A 21,202-nucleotide genomic window follows, 5' to 3' on the forward strand; every position below is an offset into this window, starting at 1 on the left:
TTGATCAAAGGGGTGATAATTTTTTTTCTACCTTCCTGTTGTCCTCATATTCAAAATTTCTGGTTGCATCTATTTAACTTAACCAGTTCAGGATTCTTGGCAATGGAGAAACCATTCTCATTTGCATGCACTTGGGAAAAATCCTGTCCGTTACAGGATCTTTCAGTGGTCTTCCCCTTTTCCTTGAAAAAGAGGAAGATCGTTCCAAGGTTGCCTTTCTTCTTCTTCTCAATAAACTGAAACACTAGAATCCAGCCGTTACAAGTTTTCAGAAATAAACACACTGCATTGTGAAGTCATATACCTGAACTGCTGCGCTCGATTTCCTTTTATTGTCAGTAGTTCGCGTTGATGTTCATTATATCTCCAGCGAATGTTTTATAGTCAGCGTGTGCTAGGGAAACACAATTTGTGACAACAGAACCTGTCGAAAGCACATAAGAAGTGTTAATGAAGTAATTAAGTCTCTAATGAGTGGAGAAATATCACTCGTCAAAAGTATCAAAACATGAAAAGTCAGGAGCAGATTTTTGTAGAAAAAGCCACGTAAGCCTTGTCATATTTTTTTTCTTTTTTCACTTTAAATAGCTCTAATTTTCCCATTGTTTGTTTTGGAATTTGTAATGATCACTTGTTTTGCTTTGTTACCCTCTCCTGTTTTTGGACTTGTCAGTTACATTTTTTTCATGTCTTTGTTCATGGCTGTGAAACCTGAGACCGCACCCAAGAAAGAAGGAGGAAATGTGGGTATACCCCTCTGACCTTTTGCATACTGTGTTATAGTAGTTCAAGTAGGGAGCTGCGTCAGCATGCGTAGGCTGCAAAGGAACAGGTAACGGGTTTATTCCATGCTGAAAAGAGAAGAAAGAAAACGCAACGTTTCAGCTGTGGAGCCTTCTTCAGGTGTGAGGTACTATGTTATATACTAAAATAGTGCTCTCAGGAACTGCAGGATAAATGTCATGCCATGAGTCACCCAATTTACTAAATGAAGTAAAAATGACAGTGATCCTTATCCATTTGTTGTTGAACAAGGGGCAATGCTAATCTGTTCCTTACCTACAGTTGTATTACCCTCATAAATGACAAGACAGCATTGAGCGTGGTTAGTCCAGTTGGAGCGGCCGGTTGTGCTGGTTTGCAAGAAACTACTGAAGAAAACATCAGCCTGCAGGGAAAATTCACTGCCCTCGTTCAGAACAAGTGTGTGATGAAATGTGCTGTGGAGTTAAATCGAGACATGTGAATGCTGCCTGTCAGTTTCTCCAGCATAGTCCAGTGACCCTTTCCTCAAGGAGTGCTGTGTTTGTACGTGGGCCTGCCCAGAAACCATGCGATTTGTAGCTTAACTCAGTATGATATCTTTGAGTGAATGTAAATGGCCAAAATGCAGATATTGAGGTATTTATTCTTGAGCTGCGAAGAAGCCCTGATCGAAGCTGACTCCTGCGTGCTGCTGGTCTTTCTGCACCTGCCTCAGAGCGCCAAGCAAGGAGGGACACGAAAGCAAGCAAGCAAGCGAGCTCGTTGGTTTGTTTAACGTGGAACCTCATGAATGACCATGAGCAAGGTGTGTCACAGATATTATATCACTCTTTACATTTAGGGTTAGATTTATCTTCATCATTTTAAAAAAGTTTGTGTATCCATGTGAAGGTTAGCCTTGTTAAGAGCCCCTTAGGAACACATTGATCCATAGTATTTTTTTTTTTTTTTGATCAGTATTTCAAGGAAAGATGCAATGTCTTCATGTTCCCTAACCCTTCAAATTAAACCCGCTTAATTTGTGATAATTAATGAATCCATATTGACTGGGGAAAATAAACCCTGTTACATTTCTGATAGATTTCTGATCATTACAATTTTTATAGAAACCATCTTGTGCAATTGACATGCTGCTTTGTGTGTTAGAATGATAGAAAATAATTATAAATTGCATAAATGAAAATGCAACAAAGATTTTTTTTTTATTAGAGTGTTTTAAAAGAGGCAAGGCAGATTTTTTTTTTCCTAAGGAAAACTCACTCTGTCTGCTACCTCCGGTACAACCTGCTATAATTATAAAATTTAGTGAAGTATTAAAGAAAGCTGGCAGGTGCCTTAGAGTAATACAGTTTTAGATCCTGAACGAAAATCTATTTACATACATAAAATAAATTCAAATCAGCATTTTCTTGTGAAGTGCAAGCACAGGGTACAATTAAACCTGTTTTAAGTTTTTCACCAGATTAATGTCTGAATAAAAATTCATAAAGAATAAGGAAAATGAGGAGGCTGAGCTTCAGGATTCATAGGGATTTTGTATGAAGCCCATTTAATCAGGATAACACTGTTATTAATATTCATAAAGTCAGCTGGAATACAAATGACAGACTGTGGAATCTAGAAACTTTCACTGAGCGAATTTATTAAACGCAGCTTAAAAAATTAATGGAATTTAGTTTATATTAGGGGGAAAGAAAATCCAGTATTGGTTGACCAAAATTGGAATTAGAACTTTCTTTTTAAAAAATTCTATCTTTGACAGACTTCAAAGGCGTTTTAAAGAAGTACGATGCATGAATGGTCATTTAAAAGGATTTAAACACATTACGCTGCAGTAATTGTACATGAATAATAAGTAGCCTACAGAGGCAATTAGCTTAAAGTCTACAAAGCTAGAATATGAAAATCACAGAAAGACAGTAAAGGACAAAGAAAAGTGAGAAAAGTTTGAAATGAGGGATCTACTGGTTTTAAAAATCAAGCGCTGTGTTGAGTGAATGGATAAGACCTCTTTTTCGGACGGCTGCTGTAAATAAGTCACTTTGAACTGGTTTAGCTGTAACGGATTACCAGTGAATTTGTATGTATAATGTGCCATAAAATTCTTTGAGTTTTGATTGAAAGAAAATATGTTTTTTGTTGAATTTTATCACCCTGCAAATGATTTTTATATGTATTTTTTTTTACAAAGAAACCCAGGTGTTTTGTGGACACCCTACATAAAATGTTGTCAAACCGAACCCAAAGGTATGTGATGGTTTTTGTAGTGTAAACCATGAAGTTTCCGATTGGCTTGTAAAGAGAAGCATCCAACTCCTGTCCAGTTCATGGTTGAATTATTCCAGGGGTGCTGTGTTAATCAGCCCCTACTGCTTCCATTCAACAGGCCCATGCAAAGACAGAAACCTAAGGCTTCTGGACTTGTGCATTTTATAGATCTGTTTGTTGATCTACCTACTAGCGGTTAACTGCTTCTCAGCCACAGAATTCCTACAAGTAAATTAAGTTTTATTTTAATGCTGACCCATAGAGCCAATTTAACAAATTGGATGTTCATATTGTATTTTAAATATCAGTTGGGTTGTTTCTATTAAAATGGCTAATAAGCATTGCATACCTAGAAAAATAGATAAGTTATGGTACATTATTAGTCCAGTGTTCATTCTTTATCTGTTTTAGCCAACAGATATGTGAGAAAAACCTGTGCATCAAAATGATACATTTTATTTGTATTTCCAGTGGAACATTCCTATCAAAATTATCATGAATATTTTTTATTTCTTTAAGTCTTTTGACACCTATATTACAATGTAAAATACATGTAAAAATTGTAAAACATAATTCACAGCTTTATCAGTCTACCAGTATTATTAAGGATACTACAAGGAATACGTTGGACATGAATATTTTGCTGAATGTGTCTAAATATACAACAAATAAAACCACAAGGAAAATCTTAATTTTTTTCATAATCCTTTTAATTTGTTTCAAATGTATCCCTTGTGAAACAGGTTTCTTTTTCTCTTTGAACAGAAAATGTGCAAGGATTACTTTTAAGTTTAGTTTATTTATAGAGCGATTGTGCAACTGTGCTAATGCAGGGGTTTTATTAAAAGCTAGCAACCAAAAACTGGCAACTGTCTACCTTCATAAAAACCGGTTAGGTCCATTGTAAATGTAAGCCTACAACGTTTTTACTCATCTCCTAAAGAGATTTTTAAAAAACTATTCGCTTTGTTAAAAACACAGAACACTTCTGGCAATATTGAATCTTCTGGCATATCAAATCCCTATCCAACACAAGAACTTACTATTTCATTCTGATAGCAGCAAAACTCAGGAATGTAGGTTTCCCTGACCTAACTGAGCTTCGGTCTGCTCATTACTGCTACTCGCCAAAAAAGTATTTAGCTTACTGTATGCAACCAGCTTTAGTATATAACCAATATTTCTTCATTTCTGAGTTAAGCATCACAGAACACATGCAAGAAAATGATGGCTTTGTCCGACTGCAGGATATATCCTTTCAAATGGCTGGAAAGTTGAACAAATGCTTTAATTGTACCATGCGTCCTGTTCTTATTTGAACACCCCATTAGTACTTTGTTTAGTTCTGCAGTCACGACTCCAGTGTCCTTAAGGTTTGGGAATCACGGCAGATACTGTGCACCTCCCAGGCATCGATACTAGGTGAAGGTTAGACTTGAGCTGGTGCTGCCAAGATGAAGGGGACTTCTGGACGAATTTGTGAGTCGGTAGATCCTCCAGACACGTGGATTTGATGCACGACATTTTGTATTTCCCTTCGTCTATTGGCAATGTGGCACAAAAACATGTAAAACACGGGCCGGTTCTGTAGACGTTTGAGAGGTTATTTAGATTCACAGTATTGTGCATTGTTACTATACTGCGCTCCATCCACAAATGATCTGTTGCAAGCTCTACGCCCACAATTTGCTGCAATTAATCTCCGAGCACCAGACACTCGGACAGCAGCTTGTGCTCGGCCAGAGCCTCATGTGGGGAGCTGGCCACCACATGTCAGGGGACCGCCTGCTCCGCACCAGTGAAGCTGAGCACAGGGATGTGTGGAAAGCTCAACTATCTATGTGCCTGCGTCTCCTTTAGTCGTATGCTAGTGCCTGTAAAAGCTGCTGCTTGCTATAAAGCATCACAGGGGGAGGCTTAGCGGAGTCCTGCAGGTCCCCCCTAGAAGAAGTAGCTTGTCTGTTCGTGCCCGACTGCACCCGGTGGTGCTGGCGCGTGCTGGCTTACAACGCAGAGATAACATAATACTGGCATCTGCCCTCGCTGCCACCCAGAGAGACAGCCGGCTCCACCAGCAGAGCCCGATCCAAGGCTGCTGACGGACTGCGAGGCGAAGAGCAGCCCGCCCACGCCTCTTCTTTAAGTCACATCTGTTGCGCTCATCGCCGGGTTTGAACCCTTCGGAGCAGGGCCTCGTACAGCGGCCGAGAACTTGCCAAATTAGCCCTGCTACTGATGTCGTGCCGTCCAGTCTGACGGGCCTAAGGCCTGCTTGGCCTGTAGGACAGGACCCATGTGTATACGCGTATATATCCTCTGTACACCCATATATAACTCACTACCAACATTGGCTATATATATGTGTGTGTGTGTGGAGGGGATATACAGCACGTATACAAGTTTAAATATACTGTATAATTTACAAACTCCATTCTACTTTTTTCCTTTCTCAAAATAACGTGTAACCTTTTTAGAAATGAAGGAATTGAAAAAGACTTTCAAGTGACAGAGAACCAGTAGAAGTTGGTGATAACTGGCTGATCACAGAATCTAGAACATTTTTTTTTGCGAGTGTGCTGATTACGCTCGATGTTGTGCTACATTCATGACACAGCTTCACATTTCAGGGCAACGTATAGTTCCTGTCAGTTTTGAAGCTCCAACTATTTCAGCAGTTTCCATATAATTGCTGTGATTGGAACGCTTCTCGGGGTTCTCTTATTTAAAACGTCATCAGTTTAACACCTTGTCTTACATACTTTTATGTACAGCTGGTACTTGGTGATTAGTTGGTGCTGGTAAAAGCATTCATTATGTCATGACGAATATACGTTAAATGAAAACAACATTGTACAGTATATAATTTAGAGTTTAAACAAAGTTTTGTTCTGTTGTTTTCAGAGAAGAAATGATATAATACATAAGAAAATATTCTATATAGGAAATCTTTTACGTAAAGGATTGCTTAAAGTTTAACTAAATCAAAAGAAGGGTTTTTATGTATTATGTGCTACAGCTCTTTCTGGTTTACTATAAACATCACCACAAGAGGGCAGCCTTCTCCTGCGTCTATCGATAGCGAAGCAACAGGCTCTGCTTCGAATGTCAATGTTTCTTGTAATTGCTCCCAGTCTATTTGTTGCTTGCTTACGAATTAACTTGCATTTATGGAACTAAATCATTCCAATCATTTAATTACACCTGAGGAGCTGAACTTTAATTGCTTGCTGCTAACAAGGATCTGATATGGCTTGAGCAGTATTAATTTGATGTTTACTTTTCTGAGTGCTAAAAGCATTAAAATGATTGCGCAATGGGATTACGTTTTGTTAATTGCTGGCATTCATTAACTCGGTAAATGGTGAGGTAGAATGACTGTACATCATGGAGGGATAAAATTATTATTTAAATCACAATTTCGCTCAGCACATTAAGGCTGCCTGTCTTGTTTTGTAATACTCAAGAGGTTATGAAAGATCACTTTTCTCTCATTCTCCATAAAACGTAGTGAACGTAGTGAAAAGGCTATAATTAATACTAACCTTTTTAAAAGTAATATACTGTGGCTGCCTGGAGTGAAATGCATTTTCTTTTAAATTAATAATAACCCCTTATATTTCAGCTAATCCCAAAGTAAATGAAGAGCTGAAACAAAGGTTGCCCACTACGCTAAAATACCACTTCAAAGAGACGCTATTGCAACATTCAGATCTGAGGTAAAGAGTAGCATACTTGTTGGTATCGTGTTACTAAATTAAAGCATTGTGTCAATAATGTGACTTTGAGATTTTAGTTTTAATTTTCTAAGCTTTGGTGTGATCTAGAGGTCGACTGTTGATGTGAGACTGTCCTGTAACATTTGTTCAAATGTCCTTAGTGATGTCCGTTTGACTGAAAATGAGTAAAGGGTGATAGTCTGATGTATATATCCACCACAATTAGATTGCTTAAAGTAAGCATGGGAATTGAAAGGCTGTATAAACTTCATCTCACTTCTAAATCCTTTGGTTTAAGCCACGTGAAATATTTTTTAAATAGCATTAGATGGAAACTATTTCAAAGCTTATTCGGTTAGCGCCATTTGATCACTTTTTTAGGCATTATACAATTGTTTATTTTCGGTGACATACCACTTCCCTTATTGATTTTAGGAAGCAGAGTTAAAGTTGGCAGCAACTTTTCAATATTGCTTAACTTGCACTGAAACACAACGTATCGCAATTGGTTTGTTGTAACACCAGCCTAACAAAAGACAACAGTAACATCACTTGTAATCGGGTGATTTAAGCCTAAAAGCTAGGTCAAAATGAGAAGCTAGAATTTCATAGGAAAACAGCAGAAACAGGTAGTGGGATCCATCTGTTCTTAGTGCACATTGAAAGCTACTGCATTTATGAGACTATAAAATTGGTTAAAGAGCAGTATATTTCCAAATCCCCTTTTTACTGTAACATTCTACATACAGTTGTTGGTCGTCTGCATTTTTTTAGAATCCTTTTTAATAGGCCACCTGGCTTCCTGTTAAAGCCCAACATGTCATGGAGCCAGAGGACGGCTGCCCCTTTCGTGGAGAGGAGCTGTAGCCTAAAAGGCCAGTGGCTGCCAGAGGTGCTGTTCTTTGTGGCCTGGAGACAGTGACGGGAGCACGCTTTTCCCCAATCCCCTAAGCCCTTGTTTATTTGTACCACTTTGCCATTACTACCTGGGTCAGCTGCTGAGAACTGCACGGGGCCAGCTGGAGGTAGAGGTCTACCACAGATATGAGAGATGACTTAAAGGCAAATATATCTTTCATACTAAAAGGCTCCGTGCAGTTGAATTCTCACCCAACACGTCGTTAGAAAATTCCTTCCAATTTTTTTTTTACCAAGGCCCAGTTATAATATGAGGTCCTAACCCTCCACAATGAACAAAGTTCAGCAGGTGACTTCTGTAAACACATTATAGTTTTCTTGGCTATTTGTTTGTCCTTGTGCTATTGCTGTATTTAATAATGGTGAAATCGGCATTAAAAACCTGCTTTTGTTAAAATCATGTGAGAAGATGGGGAATCGGCAGTGTATAGTAGGCAGAGAGAGCTTAATAACAAATGGGTGAAATGTCATAAAAAATGGAAACCAGCTTGATGTGAAAAAATTATTCTCACATCAGACCATATGCAGTTTTGATAAGAATATTTAGTAGGTAATTTAATATTTAATCAATGATTTATATTTAATAGAGCTACTTTTCATGGTGAGCACTTTAAATGCTAAATCGGTATTCTAAAATTTGCTCTCCTTCATTTGCAACACACAGTTAAGAAATGTAACGCATTTTAATTTGTTTTGAAAACGATCAATAAATATGCCCAATTTTTCACTCCATGGTAATAGACTTCAGGTTATGTATTTTCTTTTTTGTTTGCAATGTTTTTTATATTTGTTTGTTTTTTAAGTTTCCAAAAGGTGGAGGCAGGCTCTAATCCATTGTTAGGTCAAACAAGTTTTGAAGCAGGAGCCGAAGATCAGCAAGCAGGTAGGTGATTTTAAAGGGCACAGAGACTTTGGGGTTTTGCTGCTGTCAAAGGCACAGTTGAGAGGTTGTTTGCTTTTGCTGATATTTTCTAAATGTGCATTTGATATGATATCACCTTTATTTCTTATCTAAAAGGCTGCAGTTCTGAAACAAATTAACACTTAACATTTTCACTTTGTGGGAGCTATAAATTGGTTCAGAAATTTATTTTGACAAAATTTACTTTTCACTCTTTGTTTTGTTATTGACTTCTGCAATGCACCTAGTATTTTGAAAGACTTTTTCTAGCTTCACAGTGATGTCCACTACCAGCCCCTCCTGTAAACAAATACACAGTAGTTGGTGGCTGTTCAGAAACAGAAATGTATTTATTTAAAATTTGAATTGTGTAATATAACATTTGGAAGAATTAAAGAAATGCAAAGTACTTGTGTCACACTGGAAGAAGCACAGTGAAGAGATTCTGTTGTGTTATGTATATGTTTATTCAAGCAGAGCACAGATGACAGAGAGTAATACTAGAAAATTGGATGCCTTTGTAACAAAGATGTGTGTGCAGATCTCATGCTTCTGTGTATGTTTTACTGCATTTAAAACCTTGAATTCTTCTTTGTTATCCTCCTGTAAGAATCTGATCTTCTAAGCACTGAAAGATTTTAAAAAGTCCCTTGCTATTTACCCGATTAGTGGTGTCGTAGTCCTGTTTTGTGAGATACATAAACATTTATTTACATGTGTAAATCACCTCCGGTCATGGTGTTAGCCTGCCATATAATAACTTCACCTCAGCAGTAATGATATGGCAAACCCTGTATTTAGATAAACTGGATGGAATGACAATGAGAGATAAACAGAATATTTACCCATCCTTCATGAGGCACTGCTGATATGTAAATTTATTCTTCTTCTTTGCACAAATATACATTTAGGCTGTTGCTTAAACACTTCAGCCTCACTAGCCAAACAGTTTTTAATGATGCCTGCGGTATTATTAATGTGTGACATTTGATGAAAGCTTCGTGTAGTTTCTGCTATCAAGAGAAGAGCGAAAGAAACATCCTTCAGTACCAGGACAAGCTCGACTTCTGCTGCCTGTAGCCAAACTGGCTTTTAGGGGTCTGCCAGAAGTGTCTTTTGCGAAAGATTTCTAATCTCAGATTTATTTTAAGGAGAATCTAGAGATCACCTTGTCTTATTCATAGGAAATGGGCAATCTATGGTCAGATTAAACAGGAGCCCCTACAGTTGCGATGGAAAAGCCAGTTTAAACACGCACATACTTAGCCAGTCAGCATTGTGAGAAGAAAAAAAAAATTAAAGTAGTAACCCAGGTTTAGGAACAAAGTATCTAAAAAGTCCCATATTTGCCAAACAACAAAGGGGTTATATAACTGCATTTCATTTTATTATTCATGGTTGAATTTCTTGTTTGCTCTGGTGAGCGTATGGAGAATGGTAATAAATGGCCACAACAATCCAGAGTGAAGATCCTGGCAACAAAGCTATGTGGCAGACCTCCCTGATCTTTAGTTCAAAACCTGACCTTTTGCAAAATAATTGTCAGTGCTAAGCTGGAGAATTTGGACGTAGTGGCAATGCTTAGATGCAGTGTTAGATTGCATTTATTAATGTAAATATCTCCTGCTTAAAAGCGTTTGAAGCATGCTGTCTTCCTCTGGTGCTTTTCAACTGCGAGTAAAGGGGAATTTTTTAATCAAAACAATTTAAGAGAGCATTCATGTTAAATTACTTACCTCTGTGTATATATTTCTTTTTAAATCTAGCCCTACAAAAGCCAATGCTGGTTTTAAACTCTGCAGTTGATGCACGTTTTTTTCCCCCACCAACTGAATGTTTTTAAACATTCCGAATATGCAGCAGTGATCTGCATTGCAAATTTGAAATGAAGGCAAACAACACCACAGAAAAACTGGCTTTAATTTAGTTCAACTCATTGCATTCCTTTAATTAATGTTAATAGTAGCAGTAGTTTTATAATAAGTACAGTACATGTGTAGCTGGCCCTGTTTCAGACATGTCAGTTGTAATGCAGAGAGCCAAAAATGTGTCCACCCCAAATTAGCAGCTCAGAAAGGTCTTAGAAAGTTTGCCAAAGAATAAGACACTTGTGTTTGCTGCACACCAGGTCTTTCAGGCATGTTTCTCAACAGACATATTTACAGAGAGCATGTTTGTTTTCTTCCTTGGCATATTGAGTGTCTGTGTTTTATGCTGACACAACGGTGTTTTGACTTTTCTTAAGTGGTTGAGAGTGATCAGAAAAATAAAACAGAACATGTGATACTGTTTGTTAGATCTTTTTTTTTAGAAAAAAAAGCATGGGAAAATTTGCACTTCTCTTGCTATAATCATATAACATCAATGACATTGTTTTCCTGATAATGACGTCTTCTTCCTTCACATCAAATATTATAACTGTTATTCCTATATCCCAGTCAGCAGAGAAACCCAGCGCTCCAGGGTGAAGGAGGAAGGGTCTGTGATATATCTGCCTTATCAAGACCTTGAGCTCCTGGCAGTCAGAATGTCCGATGGACAGGGGAATTTAAACAGAGAGCCATTTTCAGCAACCCTTAGTCTTCAGGAAGGCTATAGGAGCATGAGTCCTGAACATGACTACCTCAGCCAAGCACACGACAGCGGAGACAGTTCTGTGCCTGCTGAAGACTCCCATGAAGTCAGAAATGACAAACTAGCTGCCCAGAGCCCTGAGGAGGCAGAGGAGCACAGCACTGTCCCCTCTTACAGACTTCACATTGCACCTTCCCACTGGAGGAAAGGGACAGCAGACAGGTGAGAGACAGCTGTCTCCTACTTAGATTTTTCACTGGTAAGTACATCAGTGAAACACTTGCAGTAGCTGAAGTAGAAAGACGTTATTTATGTTCCAAAAACTCTTTTTATAAATATTAACACACATGCTGTGTGGTAAAGTGTATGACTAGAGCTTTTGTTTAGAGAAAGAAATATAAAACGTAGAGTATATTAAAATGTGTTTGTTTGGTAGCTGACAGATGTTTGGGAACAGTGCTTGTAAAGAGAGTTTGATCTGTAATTGCTGGCCAGCTCTCAAAACAATATACAACAACAGGTGCATCAGTCTGAGTGAAGTGTTTCTGTTTTACCTTTCCTTTAAGAGCGAGATTGTAGCGTGCTTTACACACATTTAAATCAAATTTGGCTAAAACTCTCTGTAATATTTTGGCACCGACGTTGACCCCAATTCATGTTACCACTTGCACCCACAAGGAAGTGTGTGCTTAATTGGGTGTTCCACAGTTTTTTTCAGTTATCGTTTAAAGCAGCTTTCAAGGGAAGAAATTAGTTGTGCAAATTTAGGCGTTCTCTTCGCTGGAGAAGTACACTAACACGTGCAAGGAAATAGTAGGTGGGCCAGTGTGTTGTTCCTGCACTGCAGTACACATCTATCTCCGCAGAACATGTGCTCCTCCGAAGCAGTAAAAAGCAGATTTTTTTAATGTCACAAACTGACTGTGACCAGGATTTCCCAAGAGGGGGAGACGCTTTGGGTAATTTGGGATTAGCTAGTCAGGGCTCGCTTCATTTTTCAGCACAGGGCCTCCCGTGACCTGCAAGGCTCCTGCACGATTTCAGTCATGTTAGTGCAGTACTGCCCCCCTGCCAGAGCTGGGCTTGTTGCTGTCAGGCCCTGGGAAGCTTGCAGTGTATAAAATAGCGAATGGCTCAGTGGGTGAATGAGCCAGAGGAGCATGTCTGCATATCTCGTCTTCTCCCACGCACTGTACATGTGGCAGTGCAGGAGACCACAGCCCCAGAACAACTGGCAATTCCAAACTGAGTGGGTCTACAACAGAATCCAATAACTAATTTCAGATTCCTTTTAAGAAAGCGTATGGTTGATCAGGGAGGCTTTAACACCCTAGTGAGCGTACAGCATGTATTTCTACTTTCAGCTCTTTCTTTTATAATGTCATTCCCTTTGAGGGCTTTTCACTTGAGCAGTGTACGTGGTTTTTGTTCATAGTTTGAGCATCAATACTGTAAAACGGGGCCCACAACTTGGTGGCAAATTAGGTATCTTCTGCCTGCTGTGGCACAAGTTGTCACAGTCAGTTTTACGTTGATGTACAATTTTAGACATAAAACAACAGGAAAACTTTGATGCTCTTTAAAAGAGATAGTTTGACGTGAGAGTACATCAGCAAGAACTGAGACTGTTTGAAAGCTATGATGTGCTCCTGCAGCACTTTAATAAGAACTGAATCCAATTCATGGTTACAAGAAGGAAGTAATTTACCCGGTAATACACAGAGGTAATATCTTAATATTATCTTAAAGGTCAATTGTATGATTTGCCTAATATTCCAGAGTAAATAAGGCAGTGTAATGTGCTTTAAAGTCTCCGATTTGTGTCCCCTGTGCATATGATAATTGACTACCTGTGCTTAATGACTAGTCTGAGAGTATTTGTGCTGATGATTTCTTCTACCTCAAGTTTAATATTGAATCTGGATAAATGAGTTTTTGTCCCTTTCTTTAACAGCTTGAAAGAAGACCAAACTGATACCATTGCAGGAGGTTTCTTAACCTCTTTAGAGCCAGCCCCTGTCCTTGATAAAGAAAAAAATATAGCTTTCCTCCTAAAAGAACTGGATTCCATGAGGGATCTTAATAAAAAGGTAAATATTGTTTTTTGCGTAATCGTATTCTGGATAAGCTCACGTGCAGTCTAATACTCTGTCTTGAGGGGCCAGACTTTTTTTTTCTAGAAACTATAGAAACGTGTAATAGAAAATGACTAAAATGCTAAATACTACAATACTAAAACTTTGACATTGTCATCAGTTATGCACATCAGGTTGTAGGGACAACTCAGATGAGTTTGCAGTGTTGTCTTGGACTCCACAAAGAGGTCCTCCTGCTTTCTGGCAGTGGATTCAGCTCATGAGAGCTGGCTGGAATTCTGTTTTTCCACACTTACGATGGAAAAAGACACTGCTGTTGCCTAGAATACTGCTGCAGGTCCCGTCGGTTTTATTTTGCTTTATTGAACTAGTTGATGGTGCTTGGAACAGTAATGTCTGCATTACAGCTGAGAAGCATTTAGGAAACCAAACAGGACATCACGGGGAAAAGTAGACAGAACTGAGGAGTAATCCAGATTCAGAAGTAGTTTTCATAAGTTAAACACAAACTCAAATGTTTTTTTTCCCTGTTTTTTAAATGGAACATTTCAGCTTTTCATTGGTGTTAGTAGTGGGGTCTTCACTTAACTCAGCAGTTTAACCCCCTATAGGGGGTGCTGTTGTCAACCAACTACGATGAGACAGTCTTGGAATGTAATGGCAATACCTCTGTGGGCTCTTAACCTCAAGAATGTCCTGTTTTCTCCTGGCTGATGTGGAAATGTTTTGCGATGCAGCCAAGCCCTAGTAGAAGCTCACCACATCTTCAGGGCCAAGGTTGTGTTTGAACCCAGTAGGAGTGAGGCGTGACAACTCTGCCCTTGAATTTTTAGATTAACACGCTTGCATACAACATACCAAATCTTGGCTGCTGCTTCAATTTTGGTGCACCTTATAACATTACTATGGTTGTATAAAATAGTAATGAAAACTGTCAACACAGAGAATTTAATTATTTTTTGTGAGAGCAGTGTAGTGAGTTTTGTGGAAATTGTGACATGGTAAAGTTTTCATTTAATATATAACCTATTTATCCTTTAATTCTTATCAGTTTGCATTCTCTGCTTAACCAGCGGAGCACTTCTTAGAGGATCTTCTTCAATTAGGGGGAGATGCATGGAGTTCCGTGATATATGTCACATAAATAATTGTGCTAGATGCTGGTTTTGCAAGATGTCGAAAGAAAGCCTCCGAATCCCTAACCCCTAACTTCTTCGCATATTGCTAGATGGTGTTTTTCCTGGCAGTCCTGAGAAAGCTGCACAGGGCTCTTCTGAAACATGTTTTGAAAAAAATGAAACTCGGTGGAGAAAAATATTTGAAAAAAGGTTAAATCAATAATTTGTCACTTGTAAAATATTACTTCTAAGAGAGATTTACTGGTGACTTTTTATAATGCCTTTGATTATGTGGTAAAGAAACTGGGAGCAGAGTTTCCTTCTGCTGCAAAAACATTGAAAAGAAACATGGGCACATATGTATCAGTCTGTTTCAGAGGTAACCAGAAGGCCCCATTGGGTTGTGATTTCTGGAGGGTATTTCCCAGCCATTCTGAGGGATGTGCTGCAGGTTTCATGCTGGGGACAGACCCTTTTGACAGCTGAAATATGCTTAGTTATTCTCCGTGATTGGATGTGTTAGTTTTCAGTGTTACGGTGTAAATGCATTTCCGTAATCTTTGATACAGAGAGAACAGGAGAGGCAGGAAACAAGCTCACAATACTATTCCCTCCCTGAAATTTCAGCTTCAAGACAAGCTTGCCATGAAGGAGAAAGAGCTGGAGACAAGGCAGGTAGACGCAGAGCTCCAGGAATCAGTGATAGAGGCCCTTGTGGCGGAAAAGGCTGGAGGTGGGTCTAATCGCAGCACCAGAAGGCCAGAAGAACAGAGCACGCTGTTTCTGTAGCCCATAGTTTAATAAAGATTAGTTGTATTTACAAAGGGAAGAGGATGATTGTGGGTCGTTTTTTTTTATTTCAACAGCGCTTTGGAACTGCTCATGGAAGTTGGTGGTTTTAAGATCCTGGTCCCGGTATTAGTGAGGGCTCTACCTGGATTCATACTGATTGGGGAATTAAATAGATTGTTAACACCACGTCAGTCCAGCGACAAAGAGGCTGTTTGTTTTCTGTGGTCCTGATCAAACAAGGAAAAGAGTGAATAATAATTGTCAAAGCTGTTGCCTTCCAGCCAGGAGATTAAACATCACTTATTGTTTTAGATTATGTAAAGTAACCAAGCTCCCCCTCTGTTTTTTTTGTATGGTGATATTCACCAGTTTTCATTATTTACCCAACTGATACTACCGCTAAATAGATCAGAGGTTACTGCAGTGCATGAAATGAATTCAGATCCTCAAATTCAAACTTTAAATCATTTCTTGAATTTCTTAAATGCATAATTTTATGGTGCAAAAATTTCTATTTTTACTTTGTTTTAAAAACAGTGTTTTACTGTAATTTTTTAATGTTAAAAAGAAAATATAACTGTCCAAGGTTCAGGTGATTTTTCTTCTTGGCGATTAAGCATAATTCAGAACTTGTTCTTCTAACTAAGAGAGGTTTAAAAAATAATGACAGTTCAATGTTTAATTAGTGTTGTAATCTGGTATTAATTAAAATGCTTCAGGGCATAAGTAATGAGAAAACATGTTAAATGTTTTAGAATTTAAACTACTATTGGTATATTCCTCATATTTTGTAGATGTATGTAATAGTATTGTTATTAAAACAATAATTTCCCAGTCAAGGTAAGGGGAAAACTGTTTTTAATAGCTCTGTTAGAATATTGAAATAGCTGTGTGGGCACAGGCACTGTGTGATTTGCATATCTCATAGCTAAGTAACCTTTAGGCTGTCATCATCTGTTTAACGTGATTTATCAACATTTTAAAAAAAGAGAAGTATTTACCTTCTCAATTTTATCTCATGGTATTTACAGAGAAGGCCCTAATGTTAATGGCAAACACAGAAAAAACTTTCGTTTTTCACAGAAGACAAGTAGTCTGGTTTAGCCTGAGGCTGTCTGATGTGCACTTCTCCATACCGGAGAGGAGATGATAACCACAGAGTTTTTCATAAGAAAAGACAAAATATGTAGCTCTTTTCATATTCAAATTTGTGCTCATACTACTTCTTTATTTTTACTCGTCTGTGGCAGTCTTAGAATTAGCTGCAATTAGCTTGCTTAATAAATCTGAGTGTTAAAACGGTAATAATGCGTTGTTTATTCGACAATGAATTACAGTATGTTTGCCAATCTTATTTAAGAATGGAGATATCCAAATAATATGGTAAACACACACCAATTTGTTTTACTTATAACCTGAGTATCTTAACAGAGTTGGCTTACATAGTAACTAATCATATTTGTTAATGTAATTTAACTACTGTGAACCTTTGCTGAACAAATATTGAAATTTTGTACTAGGCAAGAGCAATTTTTCTAACGACTTTTTTTCCCAGATAAAAGCTCAATCTGATAATTAAAATAAAATACAAGACATATACGGAATGCAATTAGCAGTCAATTGTACATTTAATAAAACTAAAGCGCATATATTTGCCTTCCTCATTTTAATATAATTTGCATTACTACTGGGGGTGTTTAATGAGCAAATTCCAACTAAAATGCAATATTGATTTCCTTAGTGAACTTTGTAATAGCTCACTGTCGCTCACAGGCTCATGTTTATCATTAAGCTATTTTGCTAAATGAGCAGGCGTGGAGTGTTTTTGGTGTTGCGTGGATTTAGCACTGAATATTAGGTGTTTTGTATATTTACAAGTTGGAACTCATTACTGTCATCCTCAGGTCTCACATCAGGAAAGGATGTAGGGATCCAATACATAATCTTATCAGCCGCTGTTGTACTGTAGACACAGCACCACTGGAAAACCAGTGAGGAATTCAAATCATGAAGTACACATCTCTTCTTCATCTTTTATTTTCAAGTCACAGAACTTGCATTTTTTTGCAGTTCAGCTTGTCTTTAGATGATAAACATTGCATTTCTGCTGCTGTTTAAAAATGAAGAGCTATTTCAGAATTACTGGAGTTGTTTTTTGTCTTTTGTTAGGATACAAAATATGTAAATCAGTGAAATGCCATACCTTTATCAAGCAAGAATGCAGTGCTTGGCTAAATGATTTTTGTCAGACCATCTGATATTCTGTTTTTTTTTTTAAACGGTTACCTTTTAGATATTAGTGTGAGAAGGTTATTGTCACTCACTAAAGAGAAGTGCTTGGAAGACATTTCTCTGTTTAATTTAAGAGGTGTACTAAATAATCAAGGTTGTTTCTGTCACTGTGACTCTTTCACAAGTCAAAGTTTTTTTTTTTAAGATAATACTTTCTTGCGGCTTCTTGCATTAGCAGAGATGTAATTATATAGGAGCTTAGCACAGTTATTGTATTGGACCAGCTGCAGCCCTGTTTGAGTTACAGAATAATAAGCTTGTTTTCCTTTTCATGGCCAGCGCTGGTGGAGGAAATCTACTGTGCCCAGAGGGAGCGGGACCAGGCTGTGATGGCCAGACTGCGGCTGGCCAACGAGGAGCGCGACGAAGCCCTGCTACGTGCCATGCGACTGCAGCAGGCGGCCACGGAGTACGTGCGGCATTGTGTCGCTGTTATTTATGGCTTGCACTCACCGTGCTTGTTGGTTTTAGGGAATACGGGAAACACAGAAGTTTGAAAAGGGAGACTCCAGCCTGTGAAAGGGTTTCCATTTGCTTTCTCTCTTGTGGAATCTGTTGTAAGCCCATATGTTAATTCCTTGGTTGCTTCTTTTTTTTGGGGAAGGGATGGAGTTACAATGATTTGCAGAGGCAACAGGCACATTGTTTATTTTCCATCACTTAGGAGACTGCTTTGTTCTTCAGGCAGAGGACAAGGTGAATGAATGGAGCAGGGCATGGAAAAAAGAATCCAATATCGACTGGTTCGGGAATAATTCAGAGGGGTGTGACATTTCATAAAAGACTCTGTTCGCCCTGAGTACAAGGTTGTCAGTCAAGAGTTGCACTGTATAGGAAATCAATCAAGTCCTTGAGCCCACTAGATATTTACCACCCTGTCTGAACTCGGGCTAATTAATGTGATTTTTGGGGGACTCTTAAGAAGCAAGACCTTTAAAATGAAAGCTGTATTGTCCGCACTGAAAGGGTAGCAGGCAATATTTGCCCGTTCAGTTTAGAAGTAATTAAATTTTTACTTAAGGGAATAAAACTTTCGTTGGAAAAAATCGATTTTTCAATAAGCCCTAGCATTGTGAAACGAACATCACTCAGTAAAAAAAGCTTCGAACTTAACAAGTAGGTTTTACTTTTTTTTTTTCAAAAAAAGATTACCAAACATCAGAATTTACGGATATTGCTATAAGGTAAACAGACTTATTTATTGATTTTAAATAAATATGTCAGAAATTCTTGTTTCTTTGCTCAATAGGATTTCAGATAAAACAACGATTTTAGAAAAAATATCATATTTTATCATCTTTCAAAACCTTTTAAAATATTTTTTATACATTCAGTTAATTCTGTTGAGTGTATTTTTGGAATGTGGGAATGTGCCGATATACAGTTGCTTTAGGGGGTAATATAAAAGCCACAATTCTCCCTGCAGATATTCCACCAACTACCAATTTTCCTCCTTACAATATGGTAATTGATAGCCATGCAAAACACATTATCTTTCCTGGAATATGGAAAAGCATGTCATAAACCTTTTCTCATAAGGTCACACTCAAAGCACTCTATGATTGAGTATGTGCGTTTATAATGGGAGGTGATCCCTATAATGCCTTTGTAAACGAAACCAAGAATTGTTTTTCCTGTGGCTGCCTGTGGCACAGTACATGCCGATGTGTTAAAATATGAATAGCGCATAACCATCACATTGGAGGAGATTATGAAAGGAAGTAATCTGCAAGGGGTCTCGGGCTGAAAAAATTCATGTCTCTCCAACTTGAGATATTTTTTTTTTATATTTTAAGATTTTATATGATAATGCTTAGCTTCTGCTAAGCAAATAAATAATAGAAATAAGCATAAGAGCTTACAGAAATGCTTAGTTGCATGTGGAAATCCACATTTCTTTTATGAAGTTGGTACCTACTGGCCTTTCACTGACGTGCTTTATAGAGTAGAAGAGGCTAGACTCAGTCCATTGTTCCACATACCCTGTAGCTGAGAAGACTGCCTTTTCACCCGTTTCATTCAGAAAAACTTTGATTCAGTTATGGCTGCTACACATGTTTCCAGGTTATTGAGTCTGTACTTGCTGCATGCTTACTCAGATTATGAAGGGAATATATATATTTTTAAGGGGAGTGGGCAATTTTGTATTGCTTTTGAATTCTGGCTGCGTCATATATCCGTTTGCAGTATTTTTTGTTCAATGGTATTTAATTAAATTCACAGTTTCAAGGTGCAGTACGTAGCAGAGATCACCAGAATATATTCACAAACTGCACACATAGCCAAAAAGCTAGGAAAGCATGGTGGAAAACCATCACAAAAATAGGATATATGAAGTATATCCAACTATATTTGGTTATTTTTAGCATCTTACCTAATTTGCAATACCATGAAAAGTGTGGCTCACGCCATAAGGTGCCTTGGACAATATGAACAGTTTCTGTCTGTGTTCCAGGACTTCAGTCCTGCAGCACGGAGCCTTTACATTTAACAGAATCGCCTTCTGGGTCCTCACTACCAGCTGCTGGGATTTGCAGTGTAGTTTAGGTATTTTCCCTGACTTTCCTCCATAAAAGGTGCTGCAAGGTTCCTGACTGTCTTCCAACTATTGCTGTATATGGTGGTCAGGGTTCCGGATTTGTAACTGGAAAGCTGTGGGTTCAAATCCCAGATGAGATATGGCTGTTGTAGCCTTGTGCAGGGTGCTTTGCCCAAACTCTTCCAGCTGTATAAATGGGTGCAAATGTCAATTGTTCTGGGTAAGAACATCAGCTTTTAGAATCTGCAGGCGCTAATTGTAGATATGCACACAGTCGATTGTGGTAGTAATCAGAGTATATTGTACTTAAGGACTTTTTATTGGTAACCTGTTGATGTTTCTTCCTTCACATTTCCATATACCTTAATCTGCCCATGCCTGCCTTTTCCACAGACAGAAAATATTTCACGTACATTGTACTTAATAGCAAAAAGAAAAATAACATACACATATTCCCTCTCTGTTTCCATTATTACAGTATTCCATTATTATTTTGTGTATTTGCTATAAATTGTGAGCACCTATGCTTTTCCCTTTCAATAATATGGGATATTATATAGTGGACAGCATGTTTTGAGTAGAGCTTCACATATATATATATATCTTTCAGTTTCTTAATGAGATGAGTTGTCACATATGGTGTGCAGTAATCCTACAATGATGTCTTAAGATGGATTTTTTGTTAAACGTATCCATCGTAAAAATGCGAAGTACTTGTTCAGTGTTCCTTATGTTCCCATTAAATATGGGTTTATCGTAGATTTGTCAGTTCCTTTGGTTGCCCGTGTGTGTTTCAGGGGTTATAATGTACGTAATAAGTGCACAAAAAGTAAGAAACCTTTTTTCCACACACTTACTCACATAGAATGATGCTTGGTGAGACAGTCTGGCGGGGAGAAAAGCTGGCAATTTCAATATACCTCCAGCGTAATTACAGTTGTCTTCTGAGGAGGAAACTAATGTGGGAAGAGTACAAATGATTCCAGGGCAGCCCACTTTTCCCACATCTCGGCACATATGAACAATTGATCCCTGTAGTCATATATAGCAGTAAACATTAATAACTTAACAGTCCACCGTCAGTGTGGAAGATATCGGGCATTATTGGAGGCTACAGCTGAGCAGGTGGCACTTTAATATGTTTGGTGTCATGATCGACTCCAAAGACTGGAAGACTGCAATTACTTGAGGTGCGAAAGATTTGAGAAGTGATCTCATTTTGC

At 38.1% G+C, this 21,202-nt stretch overlaps 1 protein-coding gene across 3 annotated transcripts in view; it reads left to right on the top strand.

The window, feature by feature from the left end:
* Nucleotides 1-21,202, top strand: part of mipol1 (mirror-image polydactyly 1) — a 70,216-nt gene that overhangs the window by 15,335 nt on the left and 33,679 nt on the right. For 2 of the 3 annotated variants that reach the window (XM_088925784.1, XM_088925782.1), the window contains exons 3-8: nt 6,656-6,749; nt 8,471-8,550; nt 11,007-11,364; nt 13,097-13,232; nt 14,984-15,089; nt 17,720-17,849. In XM_088925784.1, the coding sequence (XP_088781910.1) occupies nt 6,656-6,749; nt 8,471-8,550; nt 11,007-11,364; nt 13,097-13,232; nt 14,984-15,089; nt 17,720-17,849 (904 nt within the window). Of the gene's footprint in view, nt 1-1,513; nt 1,571-6,655; nt 6,750-8,470; nt 8,551-11,006; nt 11,365-13,096; nt 13,233-14,983; nt 15,090-17,719; nt 17,850-21,202 lie in introns of those variants that run through there. The other variant, XM_088925783.1, reaches the window with a different exon arrangement.

The sequence above is a fragment of the Atractosteus spatula genome, chromosome 9 (genome assembly GCF_055471065.1).
Source record: "Atractosteus spatula isolate fAtrSpa1 chromosome 9, fAtrSpa1.hap1, whole genome shotgun sequence".
In the NCBI taxonomy this organism is placed as follows: domain Eukaryota; kingdom Metazoa; phylum Chordata; class Actinopteri; order Semionotiformes; family Lepisosteidae; genus Atractosteus; species Atractosteus spatula.